This window comes from Trichosurus vulpecula, chromosome 1 (assembly GCF_011100635.1).
Source record: "Trichosurus vulpecula isolate mTriVul1 chromosome 1, mTriVul1.pri, whole genome shotgun sequence".
NCBI classification, from domain to species: domain Eukaryota; kingdom Metazoa; phylum Chordata; class Mammalia; order Diprotodontia; family Phalangeridae; genus Trichosurus; species Trichosurus vulpecula.
The window spans coordinates 254,770,498-254,789,318 of record NC_050573.1 but is presented as its reverse complement, the minus strand read 5'-3'; the positions used below and the strand labels follow the sequence as shown (position 1 = coordinate 254,789,318).

Below are 18,821 nucleotides of genomic sequence, written 5' to 3'. Positions count from 1 at the left end.
CTCACAACAGTGAACTCATGGAATCCAAACTATGTTATTTCAATCAAAAGTGGTATAAAAGTACCACTCCTGGATTGATCAAACCTCGACATAAATTCCCCAGCAAAATAAACTTTTTATTCCTTTGCTTTCCATTAACTTCTCTAATTTCCACCATTCTAAGATAACATCTGTAAATCAGCTTGAAAACCTAAATGTAACATATAGATGCTAACCACTACAATTATTGTTGCTCAGGGTCACACAAGCAGTGAACGGTAGAATCAGGATTTGAACTAACATCCTTGGATTCCTGTGAGTTCATTGTTCTTTCCACTGAACTATACTGATTCCCTAGGTCCAAAGGAAGGAGAAGAAGATTATTACACACTGCTCCAATTTTAGAAAGTTGCATCCATAACAATAACAGATGGAGTTCCAACAGGCTCTTCTGGTAGTTGTTTTGAAAGAGTAACAAAAGAAATTTTTTCTTGTTAATTTTCAATAGAAATATACTTGTAGCTGTGCTTCTGGGTATTTATATCCAATGTACCTAACCATTCATATCTGTCTGCCACTTAACTGACTCTAGAGAGGGGCCATGTACCTATAGAGTTTAGAGATCCTAGGTCTAGGAGAGACTTTGGTGACCATAACTTTCTTCAATGAAATTGAATAATAGGGATGGATCTATCTTTTTTGTGCCTGCCTCCATTTCTCTCCCCAGCCCACCTCCATTCTGGGGTGAAAAAAATAAAAAAAGTATTTCTGTCTTCAATTAAAGGAGGTCCGAACTCAACAGCTCCTATCACCTACAGCCTGGAGTTTAAATGAGGCCAGAGTCTGGAATAGAGGGTAAAAGGACAAGAACTCTATCCAAAATTATATACCTACCCAGACTGTCTTCAAGGACGTAAGGGATGGTGTGAGGCCATCTATATTGATCACCAATAATGGAATTTCTTTCTTTCTGAAAAGTAAAATAAACACAGAATGTGCTTATCCTGGGGTTAGGCAGCAACTTGGGGAAGGATAGGTGCTTGTTCCAGGAAAAAAGGCAGTTTAGGAATCTCCCAAACACCAAGGAAAACAAATCATCCGTGCCTGTATGAATGTTGTTTTCCAGCAATTGAGTAAGATGTCAGGAGGAGAATAGTGGATCTATAGCATTGATTTTGGGTAGGACAGTTTGGAAAAGAGGCATGCAAAGCTTGTCTAGAAATGATTATGGGAGAAATCCAATCACCATTGGCAAAAAAAGCTGTAATGAAGTTTCTTGTACCTAGTATAGCTAAATAATTATATGCAAGTAGCAAAAGCACATTCATCTGAGCTAGCCTATTTCAGAATTCATATTTCAGACATAATCTAGGTTAAAGTCTATCACTGCACTATGAAAATGGAGTGTGCTAAATAAATAAAAAAGCTTAAAAGAGAGAGAGAGCTATATGTTTACAGTGATTAATTAAATAAACTCTGTTAGAGCACTCTTAAAACCCTGCTATGGCTGTTCCTGTTTTCATTAAACAATATGCCAATTACTGATCGGCTGACTATTATACTATTATTTACGCCTATACATTGTATGGATCTGGTAGGATCTCTATGAAGTAACAATTTATTAGCTTAGTCGTTATCGTAGAACGTAAAATCCTTGAGGGTAGAGACATTTTCATTTTTGTTTTTGTATCCCTAATTCCTAGCACGATGAGTCACATATACAGGGACTTAGTAAATGATGGTTGATTGACAGACATTATTGAAATTAATAAACTAAGCCCTTTCAAAGTATTAAAAACTTATTTGAACTGACATTTCTTTAATTCATCTGAATTGGTATGGTTTTATTGTATAATTAAAACCTTCCAGGTTGACAATCTGACATAAACATATCAAGCTTATATATAATTATAATGACCAAGAAGTTGGGTCCTGGAAAAAAGTTGAGAAAATGTACCTCTCTCTCCCTTTCTTGCACAGATGGGGCACTATGGATGTGGAACATGGCATACACTATCAAACTCAACTGATGTTGGTTAGTTTTGCTGAATTGCTTTTTCCTCCCTCTTTTTTATTCTTTGCTGCAAGAGATGGTTCGATGGGCAGGGGACGGGGGAAGGCTTATATTTGGAAATGAAAGCAATGCAAAAATACAAGTTATCAATAAAAAAATTTAAACCTATCAAGTCTAGATCAATATAGTCCAACTACCTATGGCTAATGATGATGACCTTGGAAATAATTTACAGCAAATCACAGTAAGGGAAAGATGATGGTGTTAATAAGAATCAAATAATTTTTCCCAGAACAATTTGTTTATGAAGTCTTGTACAAATGCACTACTAAATGATTCCCTTTGATTCTGTGCCACCTCCAATGATTAGGGTTAACATACCCTCGCACAGGTAGATTAGCTTCAGAGAGGTAGTATTTCAGCTTGCATTGGCCAAGAGAATTATTGATATAACTGCACTGTGCCAACTCACCCCCTCAAGATTGATGTCTCCCTCAAAAAGGTTCAGTCCCAAAGCTGAGTGGCAAGACAAAACCTAACATTAGCCAATGGGTAGAACCCTACACAAGCATGTGGGATTTTCAAAGGAAAGGAATTCACAAACCTTCATTGATGTCAAATATGTCCTTGTCCTTGCCACCATCTATATCTATTACTAAAAAGACCAAAAGCAAAAGAGCAAAGGTTAACCTTGGCTTATGTATTTAAGAGGAGAGAAAATCTTTAGGTCACTTCACTACAAAACTACAGCTCATCCTACTAGGGTCACATCATGTACTCTGTTTTCCTGTTTCCCTTGAGCATTGACCAACTTTAGGAATAAATCAATACAGTTGGTAACAAACGGATCCCTCAGGGCAAGAGGGAAGCCAGATTTGGAAGAGGTTCCATTGACACAGACAGGCTGCATTGAATTGAAACCAAGTTGGAATCAAGTGCTGCAGGCTGATGCAGTCAGCCTTGACTTGTCCATATGTGAACACTACAATAAAGACTGGAGCTTTTAGTAAATGGTACAGACCAAAGCTTCCAAGATGAGCCTGAATTGCTTTCTAAATTCCTAGGGGGGGGGGGAAAGCACAATTTTTCTGATTACTCCATATGAGTATAGCTGAGTAGGAGCAGAATGTCATATTTGGTCTATCTTGTCTGACAGAGCCCATCTTTCCAGCTTCTTTTTTGTTAGTGGTGGTGGAGGAGAGAGGTTTGTGTGATATAACAGCCCATCAAACTCACATACTATTATGATACAAGAAAATATACTATCATGATTTACAAGATTTGCCAATGATTTCAAGGGGGCAGCATGGTATAGTAGATGGAGCATGGGGCTTGGAATCAGATGGTCCTATATTTAAATCCAACCTCAGACACTTGCTGTGTGACCCCAGCCAAGTTCTTTAACCTAAGCCTCAGTTTTCTCATCTGTAAAAAGGGATAATAATAGCATTAATTTATATTATACTATACTAATTTATATTATATAATATATATGTTATATATTATATTAATTTATACATTATTATAATAGCATTAATAGATAAAAATAGCATTACAAGTAGGGTAGCTATGTGGCACAATGGATAGAGTACCAGGACTGGAGTGAGGAAGACTCATCTTCCTGAATTCAAATCTGGCCTCAAACACTTACTAGCTGGTATGGCCCTGGACAAGTCACTTAAGCCTGCTTGCCTCTGTTCCTCATCTATAAAATGAGTTGGAGAATGAAATGGCAAACCACTCCAGTTTCTTTGCCAAGAAAATACCTAATGGGGTCACTAAAAGTTAGACATGACTGCAACAACTGAATAACAACAACAAAACAAGTAAAATCTAACAGTAGCATCTAATTTATAGTTAGCTATTAGGTAGACATGATTATTATTAAATTAGATCATATTTATAAAGTGTTTAACACAGTACCTGGCACATAGTAGAGACTATATAAATGTTTAATCCCTCCTCCTTCCCCCTACTTTACAACAAAAATTGCTATAAGGAGCAGATGAGAACGTGTATGCAGTGCTTTACAAACCTTAAAATGCTATAAAAGTGCCATCAGTTGTTATCGTCACTGTTGCTACAACTCCGTGTTTTGATCCAAGCACCATTCAACCACAGTCATGTGTTCCCAACTTTGTATTACTTGCTGCTGAAGTCCTGATACATAGAATGGGGTCATTCAGCTTTGTGGTACAGTACTTAAATATTCACAAGGGATGATGATGGTTATAACATAGGGATTATTTTCTTTTTCATCTAACACAAATAAGACTAAAAGTCCCTCAATTCAACGCATACTCTGGTGTCTCATCATGGTCTAGATGTGACCCTGAGTTTTCAGTGCTTCTTTGTGATAAGCCCGGCAGTCTGTGGTCCTTCTAAGTTCGGAGAAGCTTCTTGACAGAGAGTTGTCCACCAGGTGATGAATTGTGGGGGCCATAAGTAACACTGAAGCCATCCACTAAGATTACAGGGTTTTTAATATGTGCCACTAGAGGAATGAAAATAATAATTGCTAGTGTTTATATAACACATTAAGTATCGCAACGTGTTTTACATATTTTATCTCATTTGAGCCTCACTGAAACTATGGGAGGTAGGTACAAATATTCCCATCTTACAGATGAAAAAATTGAGATTAAAAAGGTTAAATGACTTGCCCAGGGTCACATAAGTAGGAAATATCTGATTCAGAATTTTAACTCAAGTCTTCCTGACTCCAAATCAGTACATTACCAATTGTACCTTCTAGCAGCCACACCCATACATGAAATCATATATCACTGGAAGTATTGAAGAACAGAAGTCAATATAAGACTCACCAATGTTTTCTGAAGTTGGCTGAGGAACAAAAAAGAGAAGAGAACACATTGTTATGACATACAAGATTTATCAGTGCTTTTCTTGGTCTTAGTGTTCTATATAGTAATAAAAAGCATTTATTTGTTACCTCACTAGTATTAATTCTTTGCCCTTTGATAACTAACCTTTTCGAAATTTGAGAATCTAAACTGAGTTTTTACTTGGATGATTATTTGTCATTAAAAAAATTTTAAACCATAGGGCACATTAAAGCACCATTGGTCGACCAGTCCCTTGATCCAGCCTTTCAGGAAAGTAATTTGGAATAATGTGAAGAAAGTCATGAAAATATCCATATGCTTTGACTCAGAGATCTCACTGCTAGGTATGTAACCCAAGGGGATGAAAGAAAAAAGAAAGGCTCTCACATATATACATCAAAATATTTATAGCAGCACTTTTTGTAGTGCCAAAGAACAACATTGATAACCATGTATTGGAAAATGGTTAACCAAGTCATAGTGTAGGAATGTAATGGAATATTACTATGCTCTAAAAAATTTTTGAATATGATGACTATAGAGCTATATAGGAAAATTTCTATAAATTGAGACAAAGTAAAGTGGAACCAAGAAGACAATATTAATAATGCTTATAATAATATAAAATCACAAGAGCCAAAGCATTTGAAACTGAGTGCTGTGAAATTATAATGACCAACCTTGCCCTCAAAGAAGTGATAAAAAGAAGATACTCTCCCTCTTTCTTTGCAGAGGTGGGAGACTATGGGCGTGGAAAACTTAGTTTTTTGACGTGTTGTTTGGTGTTTTTCTTTTCTCATCTTTATTCTTTGTTATAGCTGATGTATCTCACAGGGAGAAATGCAGGATGTATAAAAAGATATAGCAATGAAATATATTTTTATTAGGGAGGTAAAGAAATCAAAATGAACATTGTAAATTAAAAAGAATCTCATTAGGTAAGAATGAGTGAACAACAAAGGGGTGACAGCTCCCTTTTCCTCTGCTATTGGACACCATTTGAAGCTCAGTTTGAGGCACACATTTTAGGAAGAACATTGACAGCATACAGAGATACTAGAGAATGGTATGGTGAAAGGCCTGGAGATGATTTTATTCAAGGATTGATTGAAAGAAATGGAAATGATGAATCTGAGGGATATTTGAGGGGACATGGAAGAAAGCTTGCTCTGTATTTGAAGGGTTACAATATGAAATAAGCAGAAATATGAGTATGAGGGGAAAACTGCAAAAACGTATCTTTCAGCTCAATATAAAGACAGACTTCCAAAAATCAGAGTTGTCCGAAAGCAAAATAAACTACTTGAAGAAGTGGTAACTTCATACTACGAGGTCTTTTTAACAGGTTCATGTAAAGTTAAATAATCCAACAGGTTCATTCCCTAAACTGAAATATAGTGGCGAAAGAACACTAAATGTAAAGACAAAAGACTTGGTGCTGCTCCTTACTACCTGTGAGACCGTGGGGATAAGTAACTTACCTTCTCCGAAGCTCAGTTTCCTGATCTGTGAAATGGGAATAATAATACTAGACCTACCTATTGCCACAAGATCTTTACAGCACTCAAACGAAGTAAGGTATGTGAAAGAGTTTTATAATGAGTAAGGCATATATGCACATAGCAAAGAAAGAAATTAATTCCTCTCCTTTTAAAAAAAATGCTTTGAATAAAAGTAATGAATACCTCAAAACACACTACTCAACATATTTTGCAGTCACGTTTTCCTCAGGTCTTTTGTTTCTTTAGACAAACCAATTTTTTTAGTCAATTAGTGTGCTGTCAATTTGGCTGCTATTTTAAATTTGTAACTACAAACTTCTTTCCAAGCCTTTCAAACATAATTTAGTGCTTTGGCTTTGTCTGTCCATATTCAGCTGATACAGGGTGCCTCTCTACCTGCACAAAGTTGGGCTAAAGCTAGTGAGGGAGCAGAAGAGAATTCTTACTCTGCTGGGCCCTTCACAGTCTGTAGTACATGCACTCAAATTGAGATTATTACTCGAGTAATGTTAAAAAAAAAATCTATGTCATCAGTCAATACCAGAATTTGAGCTAAAACAAATTTCTCCTTTTTTCTATATTAACAAAAGCTAGTTTTGAAACAGCGGAGCAAAAAAACTCAACCAACCACACCAAAGTCTCTTAGTCCCCCATCCTCTCTCTTAGATCCCTTGCTGTTCTTCAGTCCACTGCAATCAGCCAATCTATACCAAATTTTCCCTACTTGCCCTGAAAAAGTACTCCTTTCATTAACCTTACCTGATTCACATGAAAGAAAACCGATGATTAAAGTTTTAACAGTACCACTGCCCCACCTGCCCACCAATATGTTTGTTAGTTTTGCTTTACTTTCCATATATCTTGCAGTATATGCCTTTTGATTACTTACCAGGCCAGCCACCACAAAGAGAACCTCGCTCAGCAGAAGCCAAGGCAAATACCATGAATCCATGTTGCATTCCTAGCGGAGAGCTGCAAGAAATTCCAAATGGATTTTAGTTATAAAGAGGCCAACATCATAAATCATAGCCTTTGACCTGTGTGAGGCATAATGTAGATTAAAGTCCATCAAACTTAACACTGTTCTGAAGTTGCACAGTTTATCCCATCTGTTTTCAAGAGACAAATCTCTGGGTGGTGCTAGCCTAGGAGGATAAATATCTAATCTTTATTTCCTGGTGAATGACAGTTAATCATATATGATTTTTTAAAACCAGCAATTAATTTTAAACTACATATCTATTCTTCGATCCAACAAGTCATTATTATAATATGTTGATCAGTAGAGTGTCCAATAAATACTTGTTGACTGACTGAATGGTGATTAATTGGATGATGTTACAGGGGAGGTGAGCCCACGAGGGACATTTTTTTACGTCTTCTTATAGAGGCTATATAGGTCCACTGAGGATGAATTACTTCTCTCAGGATGTTGCGGGGTGCAGCCACACACATTGATTTTCTAGACTTCCTTGGCACTGGGCTTTTTAAAAAAAGAGGGGTCAATTGAAAAACTGGCCTTTCTTTTTCCTTTTCAGGGATATCCAGAGGGAGAGAGGAATGAAAGCAGAGACCAAGGAAGACATAAAATTAGAGTAGAAGAAAACTTAGGGGCTGATCCAAATGTCTCATTTTACAAATTTGGAAGAGGTTAAGTGACTTGCTCAAAGTCACACAAACATTAAGGAGCAGAGCTGGGGATCAACCCCAAGCCCACTGACTCCAAATTCTGAAAGGGGATTTTGGTCTCTAGATAAATGGATAGTTATGGGGAAAGAGGAGAAGAATGAGATAGAGAATAAAGGTAAAGAATGGCTGGATGATTAGAAAACTCACCTGTTGCTTCTGGATTAGTCTTGTGCCACTTGTTCCCCTATGGGAATGTTCAGAAATGAGACATGCTATCATTTGCTACCCCGCATTCTTAAGTTCTAGAGACCCATCGTGCCATTGCATCAAATCACTGTTGAGTTTGATCACTCAGTAAGCAATGAACATAATTCAAAATATCAAAGCTGCATGGTACTATGCACAGAGTAGGTACTGATACAGGGGGCTGATCAGAAAACTCCATGATCGGTTTGATGGTGTTATAAGCAGGAGAACTTTTGTTTGACTTTGATCTGATATCCTAGTAGAGGCTGCATGGATTGATTCGGGATGAATTGGTTGGCATGAGCTGTGGTGGGCCAGAGTCATCCCTTTGCCCTGGACCTATAAAAAGTAGGATAAGGTGCTAGTCTCCTTTCTTTCCCTTTTGGGGAAGATCCCCAGAAGGGAAGTAAGGGGCCTACTATCCATCCCCTCCTCCTTTAATCTCAGAGACAGCAGCGGATGAGAGCAATGGTAGAATGGATGTTCCCATATGTTGGATGCCAAGTGTCTGTACCTAGCCATGGAGATGTAGCAACTGAGATCTATTGCAGTTGTGTATATGTTCAGCCACATGTCCCAGGATAGGGAAACCAAATGGCCAAAAGGTTAGCATACCTGAACTCCAGCCTCTTAGATAAAAGGCGGAGGGGGGGGGGTTGCGGCATTCCCTGGTAATATCAACTTCTAGAAACATTCAGGACCCATCCTCCTGTTTAGAAGAGGAGTTCCTGGACAAGACCAGCCTCTTAGAGAGAAGAGAAGCCTGGAGTCCAAGCTTCCAGAGAGGGAAGGAGGAGCTCCTGGACAGTACCAGCCCCCCAGCCTGCAAAGCTAGAGCCATGACAGCATAAATATACAGCTATTATTTATCTTGGACACTGCCAATATCCATGGTTGGATCCAGGAATTGATCCTCTGTTATCCCCAACTGCTACCATCTTTTGGGCCAAAAGGCTGCCATCTCTAGAACTGAGGAAACAGGGTGAAATTTAGTCTGCATGGCCACTGGGGAGCAAAAATAATAATAATAATATTAGCTAGCATTTTTGCATTGCTTTATGGTTTATAAAGCCCTTTCCATATGTTAGCTCATTTGATACTCACAACCACCCTGTAAGGTAGTTGCAGTTATTATTCCTATTCTATAGTTGAGGAAACCAAGGCACAAAGGTGTTAAGTGACTTGCTCAGGATCACATGGCCAGTAAATGTCTGAGGCAAGAGTCAAACTCAGGCCTTACTGACTCTATGTCCCATGCTCTATCTATGGTGACCACTAGCTGCCACTATGCCACTATGTGGGCATCTCCCACAAACCAAGGACCCACTGACCCTCCAGATCTTTCCAAAGAAGGAAAAAGTCTGACTACAGTTGGTCCTCCTCCCCCTTTTTATAAGTTCTGGCTCACAAAAGTTCGCCTCTCCCTATAAGCTTGAGCTCACAAAAACTCACACCAGCCAATTCACCATAAATACATGCACACAGACTCCACAGGGATAATCAATCAGAGTCCCAAACAGAGGCCCACCTCCTTGTAATCTCATCAAGTTGAACTGGGAACTCCCACATCAACCCCTTCTATAAGCACCTACTGTGTGCATAGTACCATGAAGCTTTGATATTTCCAATTATATTCATTACTTACTCACTGAGTTATAAAATTCAATAATTCACAATGAGTCTCTAGAGCTTGAGAATATGTGGTAGCAAATGGTAGCATATTTCATTTCTGAGCATTCCCATTGCATTGCTGCAGACACAAAGGCATTAATGCAGGGCAACTGGTAAGTTTTCCAAATAACTCACAATTTTTTTACCTTTCTTCTTTATCTCATCTTTTTCCTCTTTGCCTATTACTACCCATTCTTTAATTCAGGTGTTCTAAGCCATTTGGCAGTCTGGTAAAGCCCCTGGACTCCTACTCAAAATAACATTTTTAATGAATAAAATAAGATAGAAACGGTTACAGAGGAAATCAATTCTCTTGAAATGCATTTTTTTTAAGTTAACAGAACTCCCAGGTTAAGAATCCCTACTTTAATGCATCTATAATCACATCTATCTTAATTTTACTGACCCCATTTTCTGAGTTGAAGAAATTTAATTATATTCTTGACCGGGAAAAATGGTAAGAGGCATCAGGGAGGGAGGAAAGAAGACATCCCTGGGATACCTTGAATCACTAAAAAGAACTAATGACAAACAAATATGAATTTTTTTACCTTATATAACATGCAATGCCCTGGAGAGGGTATAGGCCAAAAATCATTCTTAAACAAATTCAAAAATAAAAATGTTGCTTAAAGACCTAAGGTGGTAGCTGGCAGGAGGCTAACGAAAGAGCTGGATGAACTGAGGCTAAAAACCAAATCACAATCATTTGACAGTGTAATGATTGAAGGGTTTTCTCTAGGTTCACTCCATTTATAGGAAATATAGGAAAAGCAATTTACTACTAGTGGAAAATCTTAGTCTCCAGAAGTCATATCTACTTCATCCAAAAGCTCTCTTTACATGTATCCTGATACTTGAATGCATTTAGCGACTACTAAAAATCTTTATATGTGGAACCCTATGGGGCTCATCAGCTTCTACAGCATCTGTGATAAGATACCAAACAATATTTCCTATTGCTGGATGCCAAGTTATAAAGCCACCTCTGATCTTAATACCCAAGGCAATAAGCTTGGGCACAAGTATGGACAGACAGACAGACTCCTTGGCAAGTCCAATGTGCCAAGTTCCAACCCTCAAAGGCCAGTCACTCTGGGAACTGCCCAGGCTGTCAGGGGAAAAACAGTTGTTCTAAGCAGGCCCATAGACTTTGGCACAAATAAGCATTGATATTTTATTCAAAAATGATGTCTGACTTGCAAATGAGTTTCCATCAAGCAACCCAGTAAAAAGGGATAGGGATTGGACTTTTCACTTATTTAGGAAACCCAAGGATGACTTCTACCAAGGCAGGTTGAAACCTTCTCTGGGATTCCAGAGCCTAGAGCAGAGGTGTCAAACATGCTGCGCAGAAAACAGTACCAAATGCAAAATTGACCAGCACAAGATTGAAATGTAGCTGAGAAATATTTAACAAAATAAATAAAAATATAATAGAACATAAATAATGTTGATATGCTGTTTTTAAGTCAATATGCAGCCCAAAGGGATCTTTACATATGATTCAGTGGCCCCCATTTCTGTTTGAGTTTGATACCAGTGGCCTAGAGCACTGAGAGATTAAGTGATCTGCCCAGAATCCCGTAGTCATTATATCAGAAAAAAAAGACTTGAAACCAGGCCATACTAACTCTATAACCACTGTGTCTTTCTGCCTTTCCGACATCATAAACACTTCAAGAAAGAGATCAAAGGACTCCCCAACTTTCTCTTAAGTCCATTGCCATCCATTCCTGTTTTTATCCCCCTCACATAAAAAAAAAAAAATTGGTTCTTGGTGAACTTCTGGATTTTGAGCTTCCCAAAATAGATTATCTTTTAGAAAGAATTCTGCTTCTTGGGGAAGCTTCATATATTGAACTGAAAGAAAACAAAATGAATCCAGGACAAAGAAAGGAGCCAAGATCAGAAGCAGGCATTTCTATTTACTTCACAAGATTTTGGCTCTTAAATGACCAATCACGAGGGCCAGATCAAGGTCAAATCTGTTAAAGAGCCCAATAGAATAAAGGAGAGAAAAATTTTGGAATCTAGCTGAGGAATCATGCTAAGCTAGGAGAAGAGGGTTATACCAAGTAGGGCAGGTTTCTCAGCCATAGGCTTAAATTAATTGAAGCAGTCCCTTCCCCAGACCAGTATCAGCTGAAATTCTTAGTCACCTACTTAAAACCAGCTCTATCCCTGGGTACCAATATCTACCATCCATCATCAAAACTTGCCTTCATCTCCCAGAATAGAATTGTTTCTGTAGCTTGCTTCCCTCCTCTTTTTCTAGGCAAGGCAGGCTTGTCTGCTTAGGTAACTAGCCCTTGGGCTCTTAAGAACCATTTATAAATAAAGTCAAGGCAACTCCACCCTCAAAAGCCTGATGTCAACAGTTCTATTCACTGTGCTGTCCATCCCACCTCAGGCCTAGCAAAAGATGACTCCATGGAAACACCCTACTATTTTATATAATAAGCATGAAAAATTAGTTTCCTGTACGCTGTATATACCACATGTGCTCAGGTTATAGGATCATAGACCAAGAATTAGAAAAGAACTTCATAAAGTCATACGGTCTGTTATGGGAATTTTTTATTTCTTTTTATTAATTTTTATTATTCAGGGCTCAGGATCATTCCTCTTAAAACTTTTAGCTAACTAAAAGCTTATCTTTTGTTAAAGTTAACCTCACCTAACCAAAACCTGACTCATGGAATAATAATGTTAAGGGAAGGTCAGGGTTAGTTCTCTTAGATGAAAAACTGTTGAGATGACTGAAACCTGTCGCATGGAATGTGAAATTTTGCTTTGGACCCTTAAGCATTCCTTAGATAAGAAACCTGAGGAAAATTCTCAGCTGTCTCCAACTCTTAAGCAACAAGAAAAGCCTATCTCCCTCTTTTAGCCTATTTGTGAGCCCTCTAAATGTAATTTAATCTGTAATCCAACTTAGTTTACCTACAAAGTCTGTTTAACTATGTTTGTTTCATTGGGGGATTGTGAGATTGATTTTAACTAAGTTTGTCCAATTTTTATGGACATTGAAGGAAGCATGGGATTATGAATCTTTCTTTTCTTTAACTTTTATGGCCCTAAGAGAAATGTACAAGATTAGAATACGTAAAAGAACTATTTCTCTCACTCTAACATAATTTTGTCTATGGGAGGCCTAATTAGAATCTTAATTGAGGCTCAGGATTTTTTTTTATTGCTTGTTTGGTTGGTTTTTTGTCCGAGATCTGAACCTGCGTTTGAGCATAAAAAAAAAAACCTAGGTTTTTCTTACGCCTATAATTTCTACATTGTGGTAGATTTACTTTGGCAGCAGTTACTAACCACATGAACTCAAAGAACAGATATTTCTCCCACAACGGGTCAACCCTCCACATTTTACTTATGAGCAAACTAGGGGCCAGGGAAGTTAAGTGACCAAGGTCAAAGAGGTGCAGCAACAATCTCACTAGCAGCTGCTGTGGGGATGTAAGATCCACCAACAACCAGCACCCAGAAAGCTGCCAACACAGATTCTTTGATCTGCTTTACTAAGGAAAGTAACTTTAAGGGGTTAACAATCTCAGGTTAATCAAACATACAAATATCATTCACAGTTCAGAGGCAAAAGATCAGCCCCCTGAACTTCAAGGCAAATACAAACATCAACAGACAGACCTTGTCTGTTTCAAATCACAATACATAGTTACCAGTGCCAACTTCTGAGTTGCAAAGCTAGGGGGGGCAGTTTGCAGCGTTCTCAGAGTCTCAACACTCCTTCCATGAGTGTGCCCCAAAAGTCAAACACCAAACTCTCCTCAATTATATCCTGTTCAGAGCCCTGAGGGCTCTGACCTCACCCAGGCCGGGTGTGGGATAGTGTTGGGGTCCTCTACCCCAACACCCAACTTGTTGGGGTCTGTTATCCCCCAACACCCAGGCCTCTGTTCAGCAAAGGACCTGATCTCGCAGACAATGAATGGGGCGGAAGCCGAAGATGGACAGTAACTCCGTTTTATTCAGGTTAAAAGCAAACTTTTATATCTTTGGTTATATAGGCATTAGGGCCACCCTGGTTCAGCCTACTCTCCTTCCCTTCTCTTCCCGTGCTAATCCGAAGCTCCCTGCGGTCAGGCAGTCCAGATAAAGAACCGGAAGCTCCGTGTGGTCTTAGCAAGCCCAGACAAAGAGCCGGAAGTGCCATGTGGTCAAGCAGGTCCGGGCAAAGACCTGGAATTGCTATGGAGGCAACAAAGGCGAGACCCCTCCTCCTGGCTCCACCCATATCGCAGAGCCCTGAGTTTACCTCAGCAGGCCCTGGGCGTGGAAGTTCGAGGAGGGCAGGGGTGGGCTCTAACTCTAACAGGATAGTTCCCCATCCCCAGTATCACATCATATACAAATCAATGACTCCCAATTGTCTCTGTGCTGAGAAATAACCAAGACAGAAAGATCCCACTTAATCTGCCCCATTCAAACAAAGGCCAGAATCATTAAAGGCCTTATGATTATGATTAAATCATCATAAAAGAGGAAAACAGCAAAAAGTCCCACCTTAATTACTGTTACAACAGGTAATAAGCATCAGAGGTGAGATTTAAACCCAGGACCTCTGATTCCAGAGCCAATCTTCTTTTGCACTGTACCACACTGATGCCTTCCCTTAATCTTTGTGTACCATGTAAAATGATGAAACTAAAAGTAAGGTATGTTTATCAGGGTTGGGCACATTAAGTGAATTGAATGTAATTTGTTTCAATCAGACTTTGGCCTTAAGTGGCCAAAGAGGTCCCTTAAGAGCACCTCTTGTTAACCGGAGTATAGTTCTTAAAATGCTCTCTAAAGAAGGGAATTATGGAAGGTTTCTTTTTTATTAATTTATTCTTTATTTTTAGTTTACAAGACTAGTTCCACAAGTTTTTGACGTCCAAATTTTCTCTTCCTCCCTCTCCTCCCCCAACCCCTCAAGACAGCATGTAATCCGATATAGGTTCTACATATACCTTCTCATTGAACTTATTTACATCATAGTCTAGTTGTAAAGAGGAATTATAACCAATGGAATGAATCATGAGAAAGAAGAAACGAAATCAAAAACAAAAGGAAAAAAAAAAAGAGAGAGAGCAAATAGTTTGCCTCAATCTGCATTCAGACTCCATAATTCTTTCTCTGGATGTGCATAGTTTTTCCATCATGAGTCTTTTGGAGATGTCTTTGAACCTTGCATTGATGAGAGGAGCCAAGTCTGTCAAAGTTAGTTACGGAAGATTTCTTAAGCCGTGATAGCACTGGACACATGTAATTCCCTCTATAGGATGAGCATTTACTATTAAATCACTTACTTTTGGTTTTTATAGATAAGAATAGGAAGAAGGTTAGGACAGATTTGGTTGGGGGGAACCCATATTCCAAAAGGTGAATAAATTCCTTAGACAAAAACTTGAGAAAATGATATAAAATTTGTAAAAATGATACAAAATTGCAAGGGCCCTTTTTCAGGCCTGCGGAATAGCAGTACAATAATGGAGCTTTCACTGCTGGGATCTGAGGTTCTATACCTGTCCTGTTTGAAATACTGATACAGTAATGGAATTCCAGAGGTGCCTCGATGTTTGCCACTCTCATCCTCCAGGCCCAAGTCTATAGTACTGTCATGTGAGTGGCAGGGCTGGACAGGCTTCCATGATATTGAGAAAGCAGATGAAGGACAACAACAACGATCCTTCCTTCACCTGGTGTTCTTCTCACGAATGAGGCCTCTTCCAACTGTCATGAGTGAAATTTTACAAAAAGGTAAACTGAGATATGTTTCTCCAAGCCAGTTAACATTTTATTCACAGGGCACAAACCTGGGAATGAGATAAGTCAATGGCTTGCTTCCATTTATGCCAAGGACCCCAAGGAAAAAAAAATAGCTACCGTTTTATAGGTTTGGGGGAGCACAGAACAAAGAACAGAACAGGATAGATGACATCATGGGGTTGACAGTAAGATGACTGGTTAATAGTTGAGGCATGAGGAACAATATAATTGGTTGGAAGTTAGGAATGGACGCTAGCAACAATCCCCCTCCTTCCTTCCTGTGACTAAGAAGTGTTCGTTATTTTTAGTCCCCCCACAAGATAATGGCCCAAACGTCTTTGGATAGCAAACCAGACATCCTTGAAGGATAGGTTGGTGGTGTAAAGTTATTAGACCGATCTCCCTTATGTCAACTGGAGTCTCTCAAAGTTAGCAAAATTCCTTGAGGCAAGAATAAAAGAGTGATTCAGTAGGAGAGCTGAATTTCTAAACTATTTTCTGAATATTACAAGCCTGCTGAATTCTGAACTAAGTTCAGAGACAAAGAACCATGGCTTAAGCAGTTACAGGATAAAAATCAATTAATTGTAAATAGGATCAAGAAAAAAGACACAGAATCAATTTAGTCTTCTCACAACCCATATTACTTCCATAAAATGAACAACAGGTTGTAAGAGCAGGGATGGGATAGGGGGCTTGAAAAATCTGGTAGCCATTTTGGAGATGTGGAAACCAAGGTCTAGAACCAGGGTGGGGAACCTGTGGCCTCAAGGCCTTTTGACTGAGTCCAAGTTTTACAGAACGAATCCTTTACAGAACAAATCCAAGAGTCTTTGACCTGCTTAAGAAACAAGAAAGCCCCAGGTCCCAGGCCCCACACCTTTTTGCTAAGTAGGCTCGGAGCCTTCAGGGCCCTGAACAGGGTATAAGAGCTCTGAGGTTGGTGTTTTGCCTTTGGGGGCACACTCATTGGAAGAGTGTTGAGAGGAGACTCTGGGTAGCCATTGGAGCCCCCATTTGAAAACCCAGATGTTAGTGCTTCTCTTTCTGGTAACTATGTAATTCCCTGGTCGGTCAGACAGACAGAGGCCTGTCTGTTGATTTCTGTGTGTGTTTGCTCTGTTTATATAATGTATGCTTGTATTTTCTGTTTGTATTTTCTCTGAAGTTCCGGGTGCTAGCTTTTTCCCCTGAACTAAGTGAATGATATATGTAAGTTTGATTGAAGAGAGATTGTAAACCCCTTAAAGTTGCTTTCCTTAGAAAAGCAGATCAAAGAACATGTGCTAGCAGCCCTCCTGTGTGCTGGTCTTGTTGGTCTTATGCCCCCACAGCAGCTGCTAGCAACATTGTTGTTACACTAACTGGATATTAAAAGGATATTTTATTCTATCCAGATGGAAAGTATCATTGACAGGGTTCTGCTGACACAAACTGAAAGGTAAATAAAAGAACAAAATTCGAAAACAAAAACGGAAGACTGACTGGCGCCTGCTTTCTTCTATGCAGTTGCATCATAAGCCCTGTCACCCACAAACTACTCTACACTTGGGCCTGCAAGATGCGAATGGCAAAAAAAAAAAGTATATTCAGAATGTCATCACTATATAAATATTTTCCACTAGACAGGTACAAAGCCTCAGACCCAGTGAAGACTATTTGTTGCTGCCAGTGCTCTGACTTGAGGCAGGCTCCTGCAATGTATGGAGCAGGTGATTTTATAGAAATATTGTCACTTACTTGCCCACCTTCCCTCCCTCCAGTAATTACACGGGTACAGTCAACAGTCTTTGTCATTTCTGGGCATAAATTATTATTCATCACTGGTGTTTGAGCATATATACAAGGTTAAGCCACAAAGCATTGTTGTCATCTTCTGGAATATAGCTCTCAGCTCCCTCGTTATAGAGGACCAAGGACTAACAAGACTGGTCTGAAAGTTCAGTTTCTAGAATAGAATGAAATAAAACACTTATATTCCATCAAAGAGTTAGTAAAAGCAAGTTTATTTAAGCACAGCAAAAGGCGGCTACTTAGTGAGGACATGTTGATTCAGCTGAGCTCAGCTTTCCAGTGTCAATGTTGGTTATGCTACCAATCTGTTAGTCATAAGCCTAAGGGAAAAGCCAGGTGACTATACTTGTCCCTAAAGCAACAGGAAGTGATATCAACTGCCCAAATTTTTAGTGTCCTGAGACAATTCAACCTCAAAACAGTTTCAATACCTTTTTAAAAAAAAAAAGAACCTCTCAAGGAAAAGTTTAGTCCACATGGTGGGGGACTTCAGTATTTATTCCTCATGCCACAGAGGTAGGTAGAACAAGTCTTCATACTTAAAATCCAAAACCATAAGCCTAGTTCAGTGGTACATGCTCACCCCAAAGAGGAAATCACATGTGTCCCATGCTATCATGGCTTATGAAATCCTCCACAATCTTCACCTTTAGTAGGCATCTAAAGGAATATCTTTCCTTAAAAAGAAAGACTTGCCGTTAAGTGGTCCTTTTGGCCAGCTAAAGCCAACATGTGGTGACCACAATTCAATGCAACCCACGCCAACTATGATTGACTAATCACCTAAAATGTGCTCAACACTAATAAACATATACCGCTTTCAATTGCATCATTTCACATAGAACATGTCATTTGAGGAAAGGTGCTTTCCTATGCATAGGGTAGTGGGAAATGCTCTTGCCTTGGATTTGAGACCTAGGTGATGGGCTTGGAACAATTTGTTCTCATCTACTCATTGTTCTGGGAGGAGTCTTCACATGCTTGGAGCAGACATTCCCTAACTCACTGAGGGATCTAAGGCCTGTTGGTTACCCTCAACCTGCTGAGACAGTTTTACTGGGGTGTGGCCACTATGCACGCATGCTACGGCTTCTTGGAGCCACAGGTGAGAGTTAAGTGGCAGGTGAACACCAAAGATGGATGAGCAGCCCTGGAAAGGGCTCAGCAAGTCCTCACCCTAGATGTGCTAGTCTTCCCTGAACACCCCATACACCCTATACATGCCCTATCAGATAGGCAGTCCACCTGTGATTGTCCCCATTTCATATACATGTGAGGAAACTCTAGAGGCTAAATGATTTACCTGGATGTCACACAGCCTGAGCGACCTCTAGCACGGCCTGTGCCAGAGTCGAGGAA

At 39.3% G+C, this 18,821-nt stretch overlaps 1 protein-coding gene across 1 annotated transcript in view; it reads right to left on the bottom strand.

The window, feature by feature from the left end:
• Positions 1 to 7,293, bottom strand: part of MEP1B (meprin A subunit beta) — a 56,851-nt gene extending 49,558 nt beyond the window's left edge. The window contains exons 1-5 of the mRNA XM_036741542.1: positions 7,231 to 7,293; positions 3,015 to 3,033; positions 2,598 to 2,648; positions 2,466 to 2,509; positions 874 to 949 (exon numbers count right to left, since the gene is read on the bottom strand). Coding sequence (XP_036597437.1) covers positions 874 to 949; positions 2,466 to 2,509; positions 2,598 to 2,648; positions 3,015 to 3,033; positions 7,231 to 7,293 — 253 coding nt within the window. The remainder of the gene's footprint in view (positions 1 to 873; positions 950 to 2,465; positions 2,510 to 2,597; positions 2,649 to 3,014; positions 3,034 to 7,230) is intronic.
• Positions 7,294 to 18,821: the final 11,528 nt, after the last annotated feature.